This window comes from Phyllobates terribilis, unplaced genomic scaffold, assembly GCF_046119375.1.
Source record: "Phyllobates terribilis strain yellow unplaced genomic scaffold, ASM4611937v1 Scaffold_5__5_contigs__length_657084704, whole genome shotgun sequence".
NCBI classification, from domain to species: Eukaryota; Metazoa; Chordata; class Amphibia; order Anura; family Dendrobatidae; genus Phyllobates; species Phyllobates terribilis.
Window position 1 is genome coordinate 167,175,213 of NW_027362765.1, and position 22,642 is coordinate 167,197,854.

At 41.9% G+C, this 22,642-nt stretch overlaps 1 protein-coding gene across 6 annotated transcripts; it reads left to right on the forward strand.

The window, feature by feature from the left end:
* Nucleotides 1-1,299: 1,299 nt before the first annotated feature.
* Nucleotides 1,300-12,653, forward strand: GJD3 (gap junction protein delta 3). 6 transcript variants are annotated; one of them, XM_073683365.1, is made up of 5 exons: nt 1,300-1,830; nt 3,935-4,061; nt 8,572-8,816; nt 9,118-9,151; nt 10,164-12,653. In XM_073683365.1, exons 4-5 carry the CDS (start codon nt 9,136-9,138, stop codon nt 11,099-11,101), a joined length of 954 nt encoding a protein of 317 aa, XP_073539466.1. In that variant the 5' UTR covers nt 1,300-1,830; nt 3,935-4,061; nt 8,572-8,816; nt 9,118-9,135; the 3' UTR covers nt 11,102-12,653. The 6 variants fall into 6 exon arrangements, with proteins under 6 accessions (XP_073539466.1, XP_073539464.1, XP_073539465.1 ...); XM_073683363.1 differs by lacking the exon at nt 3,935-4,061; XM_073683364.1 differs by lacking the exon at nt 3,935-4,061 and having other exon boundaries at nt 8,572-8,645.
* The last annotated feature ends 9,989 nt before the right edge of the window (nt 12,654-22,642 follow it).

The window sequence follows — 22,642 nt, forward strand, 5'->3', positions numbered from 1 at the left end:
GAGCAAATCAGGTGATGACCTTCTGCCACCATAAATATGTAATCTGAAAAGGACAATTTCTTTTTATTGGCTGAATTGTTGCTGTTCATAAGAAGATGGCAGTAAGGATGTTGCCCTTGTTCCATTATTTATTCTGCCTTGTGGGTGTGGAACTTTCTGAAAGAGACGACTCTACGGATTTTTAACCTGTTGTGTTTGTAGATTTTGAGATGTACTATGGATCGTGAATGGCCAAATGTATGAACCAATACAATCAAACCAGAATTTTTTAAGGTTCTGCGAAAAGAAAAAGAAAGTAGCTGGATGGCTTGATGACCACTAATATTGATGATGTGTGCCCTTCTATATGGTGGACACATCACAGTGTGCTTTAATTAAGTTATAATCCCAACTAAATACCATCCCAATCTAGACCTCCATCACAGCTTTCATCAATAGTGGGGGATGAGTTGTTTTTATAAGGTCGTTGTCTGGTTTTAGATGTTCTTTTGTGTGTAACAAAGCAGCTGGCAAAGTCCTGGATGGGAGGTATGTGTCACTGAGGTAGCTAGCCTCAGTGATGTAAGTCCTGGAGACGAAGGTTCCAACAATAATAGTTGCTGTGATGTTTTTTAACGGGACTGGATTTTTGGATCCAGGTTTTAGGAGCGATCAGAAGAGCTGGGTGGGACTGGCTGCTCCCATATCTCTATCTCTTTCTATTTAAGACAGATGAGCTGCCTCAGTGCTGTCTGTAGTCTGGAGAGGGAAATACCTTTAATGGTGGACAGTCTGTACTACTCAGTGAGTGGAAACTCTCTCCTTGTGCTGAAGTACTGTGCCTGACCTAAGGAAAAAGGAATGTTGTTTTAGTTTTACTTTACTTTGTTGGTTTTGCAAGTTTATGAGAGACAATAAACTTAGACAATAAACTTTGTTCTGGTTTTGAAACCACAAAACCGTGCATGTGTGGACCTCAGCTGCTACCAAAGAGTGTGCACCCCTACAATTGCTTCTAACATAATTGTAAATCTAAGAAAGGGATTGTCAAAGTGAACAGCAGTTATCACATTATAGATCAGCAGAGACTGAATTTATAACAAATCTCCATATGTCACCAAAATGTACTAAATTTGGCTTCTCGAAATTAAATAACGAACTGTTCCTTCTATTTGCTTAAATACCAGCCATATCGCTAATTGACTGCCAAGTAGAGTTGACGGTAGAAGACTCTTTGGATGACTAGGTGAGAGGTAATGTCACTGACATGGAGTAGCAGGTAGCTGCTTCCTCTTCCTGAAACTAAAGACAAGGCGAGGTCTGGAGGACCAAGGAGTAGAGTAGACGGAATACACAGTTATTATACAGAAGCAATAAGCAGCACAATCCATGTCTGTCTATGTGGCAGGCACGCTTTATAAGCAGGATCAATGGCAATCTGAAATACAATCATCCAAGTGGGTCCTTACTATACTGAAGCACTAAGGTTTCCGCTATTATTTTTTTATCCAATGAAAGATTTGTGTTATTTTTGAGAGAGGAAAGACAGTTTCTCTATGTAGACACAAGTGTATATCTGAGAGTCATTGGGCTGAAGAATGAACTCGAAGCCTTATGTAAACACTAGTAGTTTGACATCCAGAGGAGTCTCAGTATGAAGCTAGAATGCACATAGTAAGATGTCCCTTTAAGGGAGGTGGGGTCAGACAGAGCCTAAATATCTCCTCATCCTGATACTGTCCAGGGAAAATAAAGTGAAAGTTGCACAGAGAGCTCCACAGTCCAGGCTATTATTCTGCTCTGCCGGGAAGGAAAAGTTTTCTTCCGAGAAATGTCTTCCCTAATACACAGGTAAATCCTGATAGAGGAGTGAAGTGAAATGTATAGCGTATATTGTGTGCGGTTATATTTGGAGGTGGAGGCTGATCCTTATAATGATGTTGTTTGTGTGTTAGGATGAGACACGTATGTATAATAATGTATGTGTATTAGACGACATGTATGTATAATAACATGTATATTAGGAAAAGGTGACATGTACGTATGATAATGTATGTGTATTTGATAAAAAGTGACATGTATATATAATAATGTATGAGTATTAGAAGACATGTATGTATAATAACGTATGTATATTAGGAAAAGGTGACATGTATGTATGATAATGTATGTGTATTAGGAGACGTGTGTATAATAATGTACGTGTATTAGGAAAAGGTGACATGTATGTATGATAATGTATGTTTATTAGGAGAAAACATGTGTGTATGATAATGTATGTGTATTAGGAGGTGACATGTATGTATAATAATGTATGTGTATTAGGAGGTGACATGTATGTATAATAATGTAATTGTATTAGGAGAAGGTGACTTGTATGTATAATAATGTATGTGTATTAGGAGGTGACATGTATGTATAATAATGTAATTGTATTAGGAGAAGGTGACTTGTATGTATAATAATGTATGTGTATTAGGAAGAGACATGTATGTGTATTAGGAGAAAGCGATGTGTATGTATAATAATGCATGTGTATTAAGAGAAGGTGACATGTATGTATAATAATGTATGTGTATTAGGAAAAGGTGACATGTATGTATAATAATATATGTGTATTAGGAAAAGCTGACGTGTGTATAATAATATATGTGTATTAGGAAAAGGTGACATGTATGTATAATAAGGTATGTGTATTAGGAAAAGGTGACATGTATGTATAATAATGTATGTGTATTAGGAAAAGGTGACATGTGTGTATAATAATATATGTGTATTAGGAAAAGCTGACGTGTGTATAATAATATATGTGTATTAGGAAAAGGTGACATGTATGTATAATAATATATGTGTATTAGGAAAAGGTGACATGTATGTATAATAAGGTATGTGTATTAGGAAAAGGTGACATGTATGTATAATAATATATGTGTATTAGGAAAAGGTGACATGTATGTATAATAAGGTATGTGTATTAGGAGAAGGTGACATGTATGTATAATAATCTATGTATTAGAAGTGGATATGAATATATTTTGGTGTCTGTGTATCTGGAGGAGACATGTCTGTAAATATATGGGCATTTGAAGAAGGGGACAAGTATGTATATTAGCATTTATGTATTAGAAGTGGATATGAATGTATCTTGTGGTCTGTGCATTAGGAGACATGTATGTATCTTGGTGACTGGGTAGGAAAAGGAGACTTGAATGTTGTTCAGGTAATGGAGGTTTTAAACATAATTTTACTTGACTGCCTACAAACTACAGTATATATAAACTACAATACTAAATTCTATTTAAACTACTATATAAACTACAGGTTAAACAGCTGCAAAAATTCTGCCTTTGTATATCTTTGGCTTTTCTCGCAGAATTACCGTACCGTTGTGTCACTGACTATTATTGATAATATTGCCCTATAGTCACGATAAAGTAATGTAATCTTAGACTATAAAGAGGAGGATCCATAGGTTTTTTTTTCTTTTTCTTACTATTAATAATCAATATTGGGGCATCCCTGAAGGACTTGTACAGAACCAATGTGTTGTGTATTTCTTGTTTGCTGCCTATGCAAAACCCCACCCAACCTTTAATCTGAAGAACTCAAGAGACAACTGGGAATCCCCTCATTATGAGGATACCTACATTCTTACTATGAAAGTTTATATTGGTGCATGTATATTAAGAAATTAGGACATGATTTTGTATTGATATCTATTCCACCCATGTCCCTATCTCCTTTCTATCTTCAATATATGTTTGGATTGTTATGTGTGTGTTTTAGGACCCTGCAAATGTTTATTGTTAATAATACAGTATAGTCCATAATTTAATGTGTGAATGTAAATTCCTGCAAAGAGAGAACATGCTTAGTTTAGGAGCAGGTAAACCGTGCTATCAGTTTTGCCCAGCCATATAGTCACACCAGTATTTACTACATTGCTTGCCCGCAGGTCAGACATCTTTGAGAAATCTGATGTCCTAAGGGGCATTCCTACCCGGGTTTCAGGGAACTCTGCTTTGGAAATTTTACTTTAAAGATATGTACCTTGATGTCTTTTTATTAGGAAGTATGATGAGGTATGTATCTTTATGTCAGACTGTGTATTAGGAAGAGGAGGTAGATATCTCACTTGATGAGTTTGCTTTAGGTAGATATATCTATTTTTTAATGTTAGTGGCTGTGTATGAGGTGGAAATGAGAAATATGTATCTTGATACTAGAGTATTAGTAGTTGGTAAGCAGTATTTGCATTGGTGGCAGTAAAATAAAAATGGCAGATAAGTATGATTGTCATGTATCTTGGTGGCTTGCTTGAGAGGTATGCATCACAGTGGCTATATAATAACCAGGAGAGGTATGTATGTTATCTGTGTATCAGGTGGAGGTAAGTAAGTTGATGTCTGTGTATTATGTGGAGGTGAGAAGTATGTTGGTAGGTGTATGTGTATTATGTGGAGGTGAGAAGTAAGTAGGTTGGTGTATGTATGTTATGTGGAGGTGAGATTATGTAGGTTGGTGTATGTGTATTTTGTGGAGGTGATAAGTATGTATGTTGGTGTATGTATGTTATGTGGAGGTGAGAAGTGTGTATGTTGGTGTATGTGTATTATGTAGAAGTGAGAGGTATGTATGTTGTCTGTGTATTAAAAGTAAGTGAGAGGTATATATGTTGGGGTCTCTGTATCAGGTGGAGGTGAGAGGTATGTATGTTATCTGTGAATCAGGTGGAAGTAAGTATATTGATGTCTATGTATTATGTGGAGGTGAGAAGTATGTATGTTGATGTATGTGTATTATGTTAAGGTGAGAAGTATGTATGTTGGTGTATGTGTTTATGTGGAGGTGAGAAGTATGTTGGTAGGTGTATGTGTATTATGTGGAGGTGAGAAGTAAGTAGGTTGGTGTATGTATGTTATGTGGAGGTGAGCTTATGTAGGTTGGTGTATGTGTATTTTGTGGAGGTGATAAGTATGTATGTTGGTGTATGTATGTTATGTGGAGGTGAGAAGTGTGTATGTTGGTGTATGTGTATTATGTAGAAGTGAGAGGTATGTATGTTGTCTGTGTATTAAAAGTAAGTGAGAGGTATATATGTTGGTGTCTGTGTATCAGGTGGAGGTGAGAGGTATGTATGTTATCTGTGAATCAGGTGGAAGTAAGTATATTGATGTCTATGTATTATGTGGAGGTGAGAAGTATGTATGTTGATGTATGTGTATTATGTTAAGGTGAGAAGTATGTATGTTGGTGTATGTGTTTATGTGGAGGTGAGAAGTATGTTGGTAGGTGTATGTGTATTATGTGGAGGTGAGAAGTAAGTAGGTTGGTGTATGTATGTTATGTGGAGGTGAGATTATGTAGGTTGGTGTATGTGTATTTTGTGGAGGTGATAAGTATGTATGTTGGTGTATGTATGTTATGTGGAGGTGAGAAGTGTGTATGTTGGTGTATGTGTATTATGTAGAAGTGAGAGGTATGTATGTTGTCTGTGTATTAAAAGTAAGTGAGAGGTATATATGTTGGTGTCTGTGTATCAGGTGGAGGTGAGAGGTATGTATGTTATCTGTGAATCAGGTGGAAGTAAGTATATTGATGTCTATGTATTATGTGGAGGTGAGAAGTATGTATGTTGATGTATGTGTATTATGTTAAGGTGAGAAGTATGTATGTTGGTGTATGTGTTTATGTGGAGGTGAGAAGTATGTTGGTAGGTGTATGTGTATTATGTGGAGGTGAGAAGTAAGTAGGTTGGTGTATGTATGTTATGTGGAGGTGAGCTTATGTAGGTTGGTGTATGTGTATTTTGTGGAGGTGATAAGTATGTATGTTGGTGTATGTATGTTATGTGGAGGTGAGAAGTGTGTATGTTGGTGTATGTGTATTATGTAGAAGTGAGAGGTATGTATGTTGTCTGTGTATTAAAAGTAAGTGAGAGGTATATATGTTGGTGTCTGTGTATCAGGTGGAGGTGAGAGGTATGTATGTTATCTGTGAATCAGGTGGAAGTAAGTATATTGATGTCTATGTATTATGTGGAGGTGAGAAGTATGTATGTTGATGTATGTGTATTATGTTAAGGTGAGAAGTATGTATGTTGGTGTATGTGTTTATGTGGAGGTGAGAAGTATGTTGGTAGGTGTATGTGTATTATGTGGAGGTGAGAAGTAAGTAGGTTGGTGTATGTATGTTATGTGGAGGTGAGATTATGTAGGTTGGTGTATGTGTATTTTGTGGAGGTGATAAGTATGTATGTTGGTGTATGTATGTTATGTGGAGGTGAGAAGTGTGTATGTTGGTGTATGTGTATTATGTAGAAGTGAGAGGTATGTATGTTGTCTGTGTATTAAAAGTAAGTGAGAGGTATATATGTTGGTGTCTGTGTATCAGGTGGAGGTGAGAGGTATGTATGTTATCTGTGAATCAGGTGGAAGTAAGTATATTGATGTCTATGTATTATGTGGAGGTGAGAAGTATGTATGTTGATGTATGTGTATTATGTTAAGGTGAGAAGTATGTATGTTGGTGTATGTGTTTATGTGGAGGTGAGAAGTATGTTGGTAGGTGTATGTGTATTATGTGGAGGTGAGAAGTAAGTAGGTTGGTGTATGTATGTTATGTGGAGGTGAGATTATGTAGGTTGGTGTATGTGTATTTTGTGGAGGTGATAAGTATGTATGTTGGTGTATGTATGTTATGTGGAGGTGAGAAGTGTGTATGTTGGTGTATGTGTATTATGTAGAAGTGAGAGGTATGTATGTTGTCTGTGTATTAAAAGTAAGTGAGAGGTATATATGTTGGTGTCTGTGTATCAGGTGGAGGTGAGAGGTATGTATGTTATCTGTGAATCAGGTGGAAGTAAGTATATTGATGTCTATATATTATGTGGAGGTGAGAAGTATGTATGTTGATGTATGTGTATTATGTTAAGGTGAGAAGTATGTATGTTGGTGTATGTGTTTATGTGGAGGTGAGAAGTATGTTGGTAGGTGTATGTGTATTATGTGGAGGTGAGAAGTAAGTAGGTTGGTGTATGTATGTTATGTGGAGGTGAGATTATGTAGGTTGGTGTATGTGTATTTTGTGGAGGTGATAAGTATGTATGTTGGTGTATGTATGTTATGTGGAGGTGAGAAGTGTGTATGTTGGTGTATGTGTATTATGTAGAAGTGAGAGGTATGTATGTTGTCTGTGTATTAAAAGTAAGTGAGAGGTATATATGTTGGTGTCTGTGTATCAGGTGGAGGTGAGAGGTATGTATGTTATCTGTGAATCAGGTGGAAGTAAGTATATTGATGTCTATGTATTATGTGGAGGTGAGAAGTATGTATGTTGATGTATGTGTATTATGTTAAGGTGAGAAGTATGTATGTTGGTGTCTGTGTATTATGTGGAGGTGAGAAGTATGTAGGTTGGTGTATGTGTATTATGTGGACATGAGAAGTATGTATGCTTGTGTATGTGTGTTATTTGGAGGTGAAAAATATGTACGTTGGTGTCTGTGTATTATGTGGAGGTGATAAGTATGTAGGTTGATGTGTGTGTAGTTGAGAAGTGTGTATGTTGGTGTATGTGTATTATGTGGAGGTGATAAGTATGTATGTTGGTGTATGTGTATTATGTGGAGGTGAGAAGTGTGTATGCTGGCTTATGTGTATTATGTGGAAATGAGAGGTATGTATGTTGTCTGTATATTGAGGTGAGAGGTATGTATGTTGGTGTTTGTGTATTAGGTGGAGGTGAGAGGCATGTATGTTGGTGTTTGTGTATTAGTTGGAGGTGAGAGGCATGTATGTTGGTGTCTATGTATTAGGTGGAGGTATGTATGCTGGAATCCGTGAATTAGGTGGAGGTGAGAGGTATGTATGTTGGTGTTTGTGTATTAGGTGGAGGTGAGAGGCATGTATGTTGGTGTTTGTGTATTAGGTGGAGGTGAGGTGAGAGACATGTATATTGGTGTCTGTGTATTAGGTGGAGGTATGTATGTTGGAATCCGTGAATTAGGTGGAGGTGAGAGGTATGTATATTGATATTTGTGTATAAGGTGGAGGTGAGAGGTATGTATGTTGGTGTCTGTGTATTAGGTGGAGGTGAGAGGTATGTATATTGGTGTCTGTGAATCAAGTGGAGGTGAGAGGTATGTATGTTGGTGTTTGTCTATTAGAGAGCAGGCAGATGGCCATGTAAATCAGACCGAGATAATAAATGTATTCATATATTTCTATGCAGCTGTCACGCTAGGGTCGAGAGTGCCACCGGCCAGTCCATGCATTGCGGTCCAATCGCGGTCTGATTTATACAGATGTCTGACTGCACCCTTATGTGTAGGTGAGAAGTATGTACATCTGTATATTAGAAGGATGTGATAGGTATGTATGTTGTTGCCGGTGTACTAGGAGGAGATGAGGCGTATGTACATTTGTATATTAGGTATGTATTATTGTGCCTGAGATGAACTTGAGAGGTAGATATACTGGTGTTTCTTTTAGGTGGAGGTGAAAGGCTCCATTTTATTATATTTACTATAGACTGAGTATGCTGCTCCGATTAACCATTCACCTTCCAATTTCAAACATCTTTTTTCCACAGTTTAGTCGCCAGTGTCCCCACCCAGTGAAGGGTGGACAAAGCTGTCCCTGATGCCTCAGCAAGACAGTTGAGAGGTATGCGCTAAATGTAGACTCTCTTATCTTGTATCAGTCTGGGAGAGTGGGAGAGTGTGAGTGCACGACTACAACATTAACCCATCCGAAGCCACGGAGATCAGCTAAGCATCACCTGCTGCATCCACAAGCAGGAATGTGGATAACCATTATCGGGACAGTCAACAGCATGTAAGTTCATCAGCATTTGCAGTTACTTGGAAACATGAGTGTAAATACAGTCCAATATGAGCAACTTGTATAATGTGACACTTTATGCAAAATATGCAAAGATATATTAACTTAAATTTGAATCAAAGCCAATAAAGTGTCTCGTGTGCTGAAAGGGTTTTAGAGTAAAGAAAAAATGGGAACCTAAAATGATAATCTCAGATATGAAATATGTCCTACAAAGAAATTCTCTTTATGACCGCTGTCGTAAAGTTCAGGGTCTTAACTAATTATATTCTGTTTTGTATCTCTGTATGTATAGTCTTTATAATACATCTCCATGCAAGCCAGACAAGGTATATATACTGTACATGCATAAGGATTGATCGGAGATACAATTAAATGTATCGGCCCAAATACAAATGAAAATATATCTTGGGGTTATGTACAAAAATAAACTCATACATTTTAGCTTTGAAGTGAAATAGTACAACAAAATGAAAATTGACCATTTATAGAAAGCTTTTACCGGAAACTACACCAAATGCTTGAGACAGAAAAGAAAAGAAAAGAAATGATGCCATATTTTATACAATATTATGTGGATATTCTAATAAATAGTAGACAGTGTAAAATGATCAAACCTTTTTTTTTTAATTTGATGTAATTTTTGTACATACTCCCAACCTTCATGCAGACTAACGCACATCATTTATTTTAATCTTTTGATTTATTCACTTAATGTGTGGTGATATGAAGGGAAATGTATTTTAGAACATGGAAACAATGATGGTACAGTCAGAAAATTATATGCAGTGGGTGCTATATTCGATGATTGTGTTCACCTAACATGACACACACTGTTTCTCTATAATTCCCATTTAAGATTTTGAAAAAATTATAATTAGAATATAAACGTTGATACTATGGGTGAAATCATTGCTTTCCTTATTTTCTAAGGATCGAATAACATTTAGAGCATTTTGTGTTATCTAATTCTAGCTTGAAAACCTAAATTGGTCCTAAATCTTGATAAAATCGTGATTTTGATCACATTACTTTAATTGTAAAAGATAATGATGATGTTGATTATTATTATTATTATAAAAATAGATACATTTGTAATGGTAAATCATTTTAGTTTTTTGTAATTAAAGGTATAGAAAGATTGTCTTTAAAAATAATAATAATAATTTAAATATTTTCAAATGTAAGAATGGAAAAAAAAAAGTGAGTTGTTCCAAATAGCAATTCAGCTATTCAGGATTGGTCTAATGAATCGTTTGATTTTCAGATTACATAGTTATACTTATTATAATATTATAAATTATATTTTTAATTCTCATTATGTCATTTTGTCCTATGCAGAGCAAGATTCCAGAATCAGAGGCGAAATGGGGGAGTGGGGCTTCCTGAGCTCCTTGTTAGATGCAGTACAGGAGCACTCTCCCATGGTGGGACGATTCTGGCTGGTGGTGATGCTGATTTTTCGCATACTGATTCTGGCAACGGTGGGCAGCGATATGTTTGAAGATGAACAAGAGGAATTTGTGTGTAACACTATGCAGCCCGGTTGTCGGCAGGTGTGCTATGACCAAGCTTTTCCCATCTCACACTACCGCTTCTGGGTCTTCCACATCGTGCTGCTGTCAGCTCCAGCGGTGCTGTTTGTCATATACTCCATGCACCAGAATGCCAAGATAGGAAGAGATGCAGAAGAGGAGGCAGCTCAGCATGGTCAGCAGACCAGCACAAGATCCAAATTAAAGTCTGAGCAGCGGGGACGCCACATACGGACCTTCTACATCATCAATGTGGTGATGAGGATAATGGCAGAGGTGGGTTTTCTGGTAGGGCAGTGGCTTCTCTATGGGTTTAAAGTATCCCCGGAATATGCCTGTGTGCGTCCTCCCTGCCCAAACACAGTGGACTGTTTTGTATCCAGACCCACAGAGAAAACAATCTTTCTTCAATTCTACTTTGTGGTCGGGATAATCTCTGCACTTCTCAGTCTGTCTGAACTGCTACACATTCTGGTGAAAGGAAAATGTCGCTCCCGGGATGGCCTTGGACCTAGTCCACCACCAGCCTACGAGAGGGATAACTGGTCCAACAGAGAACATGAGAGGACAAATCATTTTCTTTTGCAAAGACAGACTAATGATGAGCGGAGGGCTAGCGGGGCTGGTGGTCACCGACTTTCCATTGCGTATCCTCCTGGAAGTGCTTACAAACTGAAAGTGACCCCCAGCTCAGCAATCAGTAGTAAGTCATCCAGACTGATCAAAGGGGACTTAACAGTATAGAGAAGGTATTAAAGTAACAAAGACACTCGTAAAGATGGAACCATAGTGGAGCGGTGACTATCCTGCCCATCTGGATAACTTGTGTTTTTGGTTTTGTAATCTCTTACAGTATTTTGTACAGCTAGTTCAATCATTAATTAATCTGTAACAACCTGATATCGTTAGAGAAAGATCTAACTAAAGTGCTTTTATAAGTTCGTAGAACAGTCAAAAATGTAGTGACAGCCCCAGTAGCAAAAGGCACTATAGATCCAGAGAGGACAATGCACTACAATGACCCAAATGACCCTCTAGGAGGAGGAGAAGAAAATGTTCTGTATTCCAGTATTAGAAAAGGGGATGATGTACAAAATCTGGAGACAACAGGACCATTTAGATGTGGTGAAGACCATGGCACCAATCTCAATGATATATTACACAGCCTAAGTCGTGGAAAAGCAGCAATAAAGAAAGAGAAGCAACACTAAAAAAAACTCAAAGCATATAAAGCCAGGGCAATCCCCAGGAAAGATTATGTTGAGATACTTAGCTCATGACCAGAGGGTTATTGTACCTGGGAATTGCTGGTTCCCATACAAAGTTGGTAACAGAACGCCCCCCCCCCATCTATCATGTGCCATTTATAATTCTGCCCTCGACAAATAAATGTAAAAGTCAGATAGCTTCTTAAATGGACACATAAAAGTAAAAGCTTTGTAAGTGGTCTTCTTAGGTGGTGCGAGGGCTTTGAAACCTCTAGATAGGGAAGGCAATAAGTATATAATGTCAATACTACACCCTTGCTTAACCCCCACACCACCGATCACAAGAATGACAGTCCCATTTCTGCCAGTTTCAACCAATGACCAATGGCTAAAATGTAGAAAAAATGATACATTTAATACAAAGCTAATACTTTCTTTACATATTGGTTATAATTAGCTAGGTATTATAAAAATAATGTTTGGCTGTTGGTCAAACTTTTTATTTATTAATTCCTCCCAAACTATAGGGCAAGCTGTGTATATTGTAATAGTGCAGTTCAGCGGCATACATTTTAATGTAACTGACCTTCAATACCATGTGCAGCCTATTGGCTCGAGTGGCACTGTTTCCTGGGAAGGGGGGGGGGGCAGTTTTTTTTTAACTCATACATCCTCTTTAAAGAGAAATTGGCATTGGGATAAGATGACATTTAAACTAAGGCATCTATACATTGCCCTATCAAAGCTAAACTCGAGGACACAACTGTGTCTCAATGCCAGTAAGGGGCAGAGATGCCAAAGCAAATATAAGACATGTTCGCTGAATGGTATCACTAGTACGTCCTCTGGAAGCCATCAGCTTTCCTATACACAGCAGCATGATACCTCATGAGACTGATTGCACTAAACTAGGCAACTAATCATACTTCAGTGGCATTGCCCCCCTGATTTATACAGATTATAAAAAGGACCAGATCCAATAAAGTGTCAGGATTTATGGCAGGCTGGAAAGAGGGCAGGCTGGGATTTGTATATTATAAGTCTCTATACTGCGGTGGAATGTGTACGGAGAATTTCAGCGCTGAGCCTGAGTATCACCAGCACAAGCCAAAGATACCAACCGCGTCTCCCTTAAATGGCAAATAAATGTAAAAGTCAGACAGCTTCTTGCATAGACACATAAAAGTAAAAGCCTTGTACATAAGCAAAACCCGCCGCCCACGTCTGCATCTGGTACCGTCTCTGTAGGGGAAACTGGACTAATAAGGTATATTCCGAGCATTGAGATAATTATAACAAATAGCTGATTACTAGTCAGCTCCTGAGACTTACAGTCTCCCTCTAGGATCCCCTCTGACGTGGCCTCGTTCACATGTTCAGTATTTGGTCAGTATTTTACCTCAGTATTTATAAGCCAAAACCAGGAGTGGGTGATAAATACAGAAGTGGTGACGTGTTTCTATTACACTTTTCCTCTGATTGTTCCACTCCTGGTTTTGGCTACAAATACTGATGTAAAAATACTGACCAAAAACTGAACGTGTGAACGTGGCCTGTAGCTGTATAGTTCAATGGGCTGTCCAAATTAGAAAAACATGGCTGCCTTCTTCCACAACAGTGACAGTACTGTCCACAGGTTGTATTCGATTGCAGCACAGTCCCATTCACTCCCATGGAGCCGCGGCTGGGCTACGATACCAGATACAATGCATGGACAGTCTGGGTGACGTTCTTGGAAGAAAGCAGCAATTTTTTAATCCTTTTCAAATACCTGTGTCCATATATACCTAAATCGAAAATAGGTCAAAATGTCCGCCCTATGTTCCTATGAGACTGAATGGAATAAAATACTGCAATTAATATCCAGCTAAAAGATATCTACATATAAAAGCCCCCGAAAATGAACAAAACCAAGATTACTGAATTCACAGTGCTTGAAGTTACAGAACCAAATCATGCTGCTTCTCTAATACCACTCCTACTACCAGGTCCATGTGACAACACTTCCGGTCAGGCCCCCCCTCAGTACAATTTAGAACTAGAGATGGGTGAACCCGAACAGAAATGTTGAGCGTTCATACCGGACAGTCACTGTTTGGGTCTGAACATCAAATACAGACTTTCCTCTGAAGTCCGGTGTAGCGTTCGGGGTAAGTTCATGGTGGTGCGGAAGAGAGAGTATTTTCAACAGGGATCGGGTTCTGGTGGAAGTTCGGGTACTGTTCTCGTACCCTAACCAAACTTTCTCAAAAGTTCAGGTCAGGTACCAGAACCCGAACTTCTACCGGTCCGCCCATCCCTATTCAAAACATTAATCCAGCTGCCCAAAAAAGTCTCTGATACTTGAGATATTAGCTTTTCTCTTCAGAAAAATAGAACTTGCTGTCCTTGGCATATGGGAATGTACCTGACTAGTCCCGGGAGGAGGAGGAGGGTTTCTTCACTAAGACCGGTCTGCTATTAATGCTGTAATCACGTGTTTTCTTCTGTGCCTAGGAAGCTAAGACATTGTGCACATGCACAAAACTTCTAGAAAAAAGAAGACACAGCGTCTCAAAAGGATTTTGGGGGATGGGGTGTGAGGGTTTTATTACAGTGTATAAAGCCAGACTGCTCTCAGTGAAGAAGCGTCTCCCCCAGACTAGTCAGGTCCATTTGCAAATGACGAGGATGGAATTAAATGTTTATTTTTCTGATAATGCCAGCTATTGTCCCGGGTATCAGAAACATTATTTGGAAGCTATACTAAATTGTACTGGAGGTGGTTTCTAAGGCTTTAGAAACCAGATAGGTTCCCTTTAAGGTGAACCTGTCATCAGGATTTACCCCTAGAATGACATTAGGAGTAGTGTTGAGCGAATTTGTTCGGCATTTCAAATTCAGGTTCATGTTCGGAGTTCCGGCTTGTTCGCGCCAAAAAATCCTCCCATGAACATCCCTAATTTGCCACGCTGTCACGCAGATAACATCCTCGTCATTTGCAAATGTACCTGACTAGTCCGGGGGAGACGCTTCTTCACTGATAACATCTGTGTGACAGCGTGGCAAATCAGGGATTTTCATAAGCGGAGCCGATTTTTTGACGCGAACAAGCCGGAACCCTGAACACGAACCTGAATTTGAAATGCTGAACAAATTCGCTCAACACTAATTAGGGGCGCTCTATCAACCGCCTAATACCCTCTTAATTGACGCCTCTATTAGCCCTAAACGCTAAATGTAAATGTTAAAAAACTAAGATTATATGTCCTTGATCTCCCTGCCAGTGGTCTTCAGCCTAGTCTGAAACCACTGTCAATCAATACCACTGCGCGGTGGGGTGGCTCTCCCACAGAAGAGTAACTGCTTTGTCTCTTCCTCCCTGCTCTCCCCGCACACACATGGATGTCAGCGGTTACACTGCGGTGGGCATACTCCCCCTGCGTAGTAGCATTGATTGACAGTGGTCCCGTTTAAGGTAGGCAGAAGTAAACTTAGTTTTCAAACATGTACATTTTGCATTTAGGGCTAATACAGGCATAATTAAAGAAAGTATTAAGAGGCTGATAAAGTTCTCATGATACCTTTCAGGAGTAAATCCTGATGACAGGTTCCCTTTAATGTTAGTAGCGCCTAAAGAGGTATTCCCATCTCCAAGATCCTATCTCAATATGTAGTAAGTGTAATAATAATAAAAGCAAATGCCTCCAATTAGAAATGTAGCCTAGTTCTTCTGATTCGCTATGTAGCTTAACCTATATTCAGGGCATTGCAGAAGCTTAGGTATCCATGGTTATGACCACTAACAGCTAACTAACTGTCACTATATGAGTGGTCATAACCATGGATACCTAAGCTACTGCAATGCCCTGCACATGTGGTAAGAGACATAACGAATCAGAAGAACTACAATTAATTTCTAATTGGAGGTACTTTCTAATATTATTATTATTATTATTATCAAACCTACTACATATTGGGAAAGAATCTTGGAGATGGGAATATCCCTTTAAAGGTTCTGTCTATGATTGTACATCCTCTCCTTTTGTTCTATGATCTCTGAACTCAGGAACTAAATGTCATCCATAGTGAAAAGTAATATAAGCTTGGGCAATGGTCTCCTACCTGTGGCACCCCAGCTGTTGTAGAACTGCTATCCACAACACTTGAAGATCCACAATTTAAGGAGCTGACACCATTGCACTGAGAACCCCCACTTATTTTGCACTAAAATTGATAGATTTGAAAGTAGCTTTGCTGAAATTGCACGCAATGTATATATGTACATGACATTAGCAGCACAACATTAAACTGGATAGTTTGAGCAATAGCTTGCAGACATGAGGAGCGTAGGCCAAGCAATAGTGTTTCTTGAGATATAGTTATGAGATTGTCGATCTTTTTGTCTTACTTTGTGAGTATTGGCTTTTTATTTATGTAAATACAAATGTCTTTTGTAATATACCGTAGTCTAATGTGTGAGTTTAATTATGGGAACAATTTGCAGCAGATAGACTTGTAGTTAGAATGGTGTAGTGGATACACCAGTAACTAGAACATTAAAGGGAATCTGCCAGCAGAATTTCTCCACCCAATCTATTTATATATGTAAGTAGATCTTTCAAAGAGAAGTCCAGCAATACCTTTACATGTCCAGTACATATCTCCATTACTGGGAAATCAGTGTTTGAATAGATATGCAAATGAGGCTGTAGATCTGAAGCCTCTGTCACTCCAGCTCTATTCTCCACCCAGCGACGCCTCCTTCTGCTTGACTGATGGCTTCTCTGCCTGAAGTCACACAGCATAGAAGATATCAGTAAAGCAGGAGGAGGCTGCTCTGGGCTGGGGGCTGTTTTCTCAATAATGAAGAAACTGACTGGCCATGTAAAGGTATTTGTGGACTTGTCTTTGGAACAGCTACATGCACATATTAATAGTCTGAGGTCTGAAATCCTGCTGATAGATTCCCTTTAATCTAAAACTCGGGGCTACAAAGAATCGCATAAGTATCCTATCCATATATGTGAAAGTGCATTCAGGTTGTTAAAGGGAATCTGTCACCATGTTTTTGCCACCAAATCTGAGAGCAGCGTAATGTAAAGCCAGAGACCCTGATTACAGCGATGTATCACTTACTGGGATGATTGGTGCAATTTTGATAAAATCATTGTTTTATTAGCAGGAGATTATCATTAAAAGACCAGTAAACCTGCTGTCATGTAGTCCTCCATATTCATTAGTTCTGTGCAATCCTGCTGCCACCACTGGTTGGCAGTTTTTTGCCTATGCACAGTGTACACAGAAAGCTGTCAATCAGTTGTGTGGACAGGTTTATAGACAGCTTAGCATTAGAGAACCGGTAGATTTCCAGCAGATAAAACAGTGATTTTTTTTAAAACTACAGCAACTAGTAAAGTAAAGGGATTGATTTATGCCCCTATATCATGTTGCTCTTAGAAGCAGTAGCAAAAACCTGGTGACAGATTCCCTTTAAATGACTGCTGGCTACATGCAAGTCGATCGGTGGTTGTTTACTGCCCTATATACACGGAACGATCATCAATACAATTGTTCTGTGTTCATAGAATATCACATTATTAGAAGCACATCTCCTGTTTGCACAGAGCAGCGTGCTGCCAATAACCATGATTTTCAATCAAGCTTAAAAATCGTCACACTAGACCAACGAGTGTTTTTGTCGTTCATCATGTGATTGCCAGCCTGTTTAAACAGGCCTATGATCGGAAATGAGCATACGTATTATCTTCCTGTATAAATGGGCAGCATAAATCAGAGCCTGGATGCACGATTGCATTTCAGAGAAAACACAGAAGAGCCAGTTGCAGACCATAAGGAGAGACGAAACATGTCCGGCACCGACCCCAGTCCGGTTCGCCCCTCTCCGTGTGATTGACAGGTCTCTCTGTGTGTACAAAGAGAGAGAGCTGTCAGTCAAGTGCAGCAGGGTGGAGAGAAGTCGACCAAGGATGTCATCACACTAGTTTCATCTATCCTTATGATCCTATGATTTTCTGAAACACTGGGGCGCATCATAGAAAAATATACCGGGCTGCAATTGAGCAGCCAGGCTCTGATTCATACTGTCCTTGGTTTAAGCCCGATGAATTGAGTGACAGGTTGCCTTTAAGACATGGCATGGGGGTTTGTCTTCTGTATTTACAAGTATAAATTCCATTAGGTAAGGGGTAACATGTCTGATTCCCCATGCATTCCCCATGAAATAATAATAGCCCATTTTATAGAACTCTCTGCTCTCCGTTATTATTCCTGTAAATGTGTGAATACACTGATAACAATGTTATTTTTACCCTTATCAATAGAGTGTGTCACTACAAACTTTGAGACTGTCAAATCAGTGATGACCACCCTATTTAAAGCGGAAAAGAAACACCCAGCTGTCAATTTCATTTCCAGAAGGAATAACAGAGGAACAGTACAAGAACAGTACAAGAAGTTCTAAGAAAATATGAGAAATAAAAGTATTTACTTTAACGGATGTGTCTGGAGAGCTGACAGAGTCTCATTAATGGGGTTCTCCAGATATAGAAAAAAATACAGGCAAGAAATCTCATAATAAATCAATTACAAAATACTTGTAAAGGGAGTCTGTCACCCACGCAAATTAATGGGATCCTCTCATCATGAAATTAGTCCCCGAGCTAAAGGCATGTTTACAAAGGCACTTTAATGCTTTTTACATGCATAACTTTCTTGTAGACATTCTTCTCTCTTCCTCTGCCCAAGGTTCTGCAAATCTTTGCACAGGGTCGTCTCATCAGAGAGGGCCACACATGCAGATCACTAAGAGAGCTGGCCTATCGATCTGTGCATGCCCCCCCTTCCCGCCTGATGAGACGACTCCAAGCAGTGATTCGCGCAGGCACCGAATCATCAACCTGGGGTCGTCTCAACAAAGGGGGTGGCATATGTGCAGATCGTTAGGCTGGCTCCTGCAACATCTTCAGGAGCTTACTGTGCGTGCACTATCACCTTGTCTAAGGAGATGGACCTGGGTAATGATTCAGGGCCTGCGCAGATCTCTGATAGGGGAAGAGAGAAGTCAAAGACTAAAGGCCGACAGCAGGACATGGAATAAGGAGATAGGCATGAGAGCTGAAAGTGCGGTGTCCGCCCACTGTACTTGCAACTTCAAAGATGGATCGCCGTACAATTTCCAAACTAAATACTGCAAGAAGGATGCACATTTAATAAACATTAATGGGCCTTTACAAACATGTCTTTAAAGCGCACCTGTCAGCAGGATTGTGCTTAGTAAACCACATACACTGTCAGGTGGGCGCCATTACACTGAGTAAAATTATACCTTTGATGATGAAATCCGTCCTGTGGTTCTTTTATAATCTTTATTTTCAGTTCTGCCATAATGATATGCTCGTGCTCTGGGGTGGGACTTTAGGGAGGGGCTGTAGCTGGTGCTCTCATTATGTATTCATGTATTCCTATCTGTGCCTTGTGACAGGTCACTGTGCTTTTAGTGACCTAACTACTATTTTAAATATTGCCTGTGTAATTTCTGTTCAAAAGTGAAAATTTACATCCCCAATATGGCCACCACTGCCCGCGCATGCGCAGTAGCATCTTTTGGATGCCAAGATGCTACTGCGCACGCACGGGTGCCATTTTGGCCAGAGATAGGCATACATAATGAGAGCACCAGTTACAGCTCCTCCCCAAAGTCCCACCCCAGAGCCTGAGCATATCATTATGGCAGAACAGAAAATAAAGATTATAAAAGAACCACAGGACGGATTTCATCATCAAAGGTATCATTTTACTCAGTGTAATGGCGCCCACCTGACAGTGTGTGTGGTTTACTAAGAACAATCTTGCGGACAGGTGCGCTTTAACTAGAGGTCTAATTTCCTGATGACAAAAACACTAAAAAGTTACACATTCATATAAGGAAATTAGCTTGTATAAAAATCGTATCTGTACTAGAGTTTCCACTATTTTTGTTTTATATAAAAACTGTTCTAGTACATATGTAAATTAGGGGTGCACCCTTAGCTTGGCCAAGAGCTCAGTGAACTGTTCTCCCCCTCCCCTCAGTAAGCATCCTCCACACTTCCCCTTATGTTGAATGACCTTTGGAGCACTGCCTGAATTTAGTCCCCAGCCCTGCTAGGTCCCCTATATGTATGTGTAGCACCCTGAGGATTCGGCTGCTACAGGGGTATTACACCTCAAGCCAGAGGTGTGGTATTCCACTCCCGGGTAAGGATGGAGTGTGGAACTGAGCTAGTAGGCTGCATGCACTACATACATCCCATTTCCGGGGGACAGATCAACGGTACTCCCACCAGTTTATGTGCAGGTACGACAGCGTCTGTCCCTGGCTGGAGTGGGAGGGGGGTGGAACATCCCAGTAGTGTAGGGGCAGATAGGGGGAGTAGTCTGGGTAAAGATAGGAGCTCATTGGGTGCTGGTCACCTGAGCTCACACATAGAGGGAGTATATAAGGTGGGCACCATCTTAGAACAGGGTGAGTGAGTGAGAGTTTAGCCTGAGGAGCAGAGCAGAGGAGCTCAGCCAGGAGGGCTGACAGGGAGCTGTGGCTCCGGCTGGGCCCAGCTCCAGAACAGAGCCTGCAGAGAGAGAGAGAGGAGTCAGAAGGACCCAGAGAGGAAACAAGAAGGAACCCCAAGATCCCAGAATAAGGACAGAAGGGTGAAGGGTTGGCGCACAAGGGTACCGGAACCCAAGCTGGCAGAGGCCAAAACGAACCTTAACCAGGAACCGGAGGTTGTGGGCAGGATCTGCCACGACCCTCACCAAATCCACTAGAAAGGCACACCGAGCATAGGGTCAGGGAGCCCAGAGGAGGCTTGACCACCAAGAGACCCGAGGGAGCCGGCCAAAAGTGGATCCCTGGTGGGAACGGCCAGAGGAAGGGAGAGTCAGAAAGGAGCTCAGGACCACGCTCCAGAATTGCCTGGGGGTTGGACGAGTCCAGGACCTGGTGGACGCAGCACGGCTCGGGTGGTCACTCAAGGCCAGAGTGACCAAAAGAACACCAGTAAGTAAAAGCCCTGAACTGCATCTCCTGACTCTGAGTCTTCCCTTCTGCATCTTCACAACCCCCATCATCTACACCTTCTGCCCTGAGTCCATACCCCTCCCGTTGGGGGTTATACCATCACTGCTGCACATATACCACCGGCCTCAGTGGACTGCTCTGCAGCGGCGGCTTCAAAGCCGCACTCAACGGGTGGCGTAGTCGACAATCAAGTTAAACATCTACTGCCATAGACTGCCACTTAGTTTGACACCCTGGGCACGGACCGGGTCACCGCCACAAGGACTACTACCCCCATCGAGATCCGGCTCCGGGTATCCCCTACAGCACTGGCCCAGGGGGCGCGTCAACTTTTGGCGTAGTCGGCAGGATTTCGTGCCCGCAACCACCGGGTACTGCGTGCCTGAAAAAGAGACTTTTAAAACTTACCATCCGTGAAGTTTTCCCGCCATCGGTGAAGATTCCCGCCATCCGGCGCCATCTTCAGCCTTCTTCCCGCCATCGGTGAAGAGTCCCGCCATCCACGAAGTTTCCCGCCACTGGGAGACGATTCCCGCCATTTCAGAAGATTTCCCGCCCTGGCAGAGCGGACGCCATTATGGGCGTGCCGGAGGGTGGCAAGAGGCCACCTCCCATCGTGGGCCAGGTCAAGGAATGGCGCCAAAAGCGGAAACCGCCCCCACCAGCAGAGACTGTGATGTTAGAGATGTCCATCAGCGTGAGGGGTCTGCCCCTGGAACTGACAATCACCAAGTTGCCCCAGGACCGCCCTCAAAGTGGGCGTATACAAAACAAAAGAGAGAAGATGGGAGCAGCCTGGAGGAGTCTGGAGGAGCCGTACCCGGAGATGGAGGGAGAGGCAGGCAGCACCGACCCAGTGGTCAGGAGCCTGTTGCAAGCGACAACCCCAGAAGGCCTGGTGGAGATCCTGGCACAGCTCCCCCGAGACCGGGAGCGTGCACAGACCGCACTGGAGGGCTTGGCTCAGAGGATGGCCCGAGTGCAGCGGGACGTACTGGCCGCATGGAGCAGAGAGATGGCCCAGCAGGCTGGAACCCGCCAGCGAAGCACGCCACCCGAGACGAGGAGTCAGACCGCCTCTGAGGATGGCGCAGGAGGAATCAAGGCCGGAGACGACGCCGAGGAAGGAGCTAAAGAAACGGAGGCAGGTAAAGGGGACGTCACTACCCCGAGCCGAGAAGCCGTGAGCCTGCCCCAGCTCCCCGTCGCAGAGCCCGAAATTTCCCCTGCCGTGCCCGTCGTTGCACCGTCACCGCTCCCGACTAGGCCTCAAACAGAAGCCGCGGCCGCGCTCCCCGTGACGTCACGCGCCTCAAATCAGAGTGCGACCAAACAGGAAGCGCCATCGGCCTGGTCGCAAGGCCGAGTACCCCCGGGCGCCGCAGTACCAACAGCGCCCTCTACCTCTGCTGAGTCACCGGCCTGGTCGCAAGGTCAAGTAACCCCGGGCACCGCCGTCTTCACGGTGCCCTTTACGTTCAGGGTGCCCCAAGCCTGGTCGCAAGGCCTGGTAAACCTGGGCGCCGCTACCACCACCGCGCCCTCAACTTCCACTGTGCCGCACCTGGGTGAGGACTTGTTTGCCCAACACACTTGCCCGGATGGGCAGCCCTTTGTGTGGCCACCGGAGTTCCACCATCCCCGACTCCGGAAAGAAAGACCTCTGGATGAGCCCCTGATCCCGGCTCCGGCGCCCGTCAAGATGACCCCGCTCTCGTTAGAGGAGGCGCAGTTTGAGTGGGACCCCGCAGGAGGAGACCTCATCGGGTTCACTCAAGAAACCCGGGCGGCTGCAGCGGAGCGTGCAGAGTGCTGCCGCCAGCAGTTGGAAGCCTTTGACCGAGAACGAAGAGAGAGACGGGTCCGCGAGCAGCGGCTGCAAATAAAAAGTGCAGAACAGAAGAGCCGGACCAGGAGGAACCCCCGTGCAGCCCACGGTCCCCGTGCCACCGGGACTGTAATTAAATTCCAGTTGCAGCACGGTTGGGGCTTCATTCGAGATCATCACACCCCCGG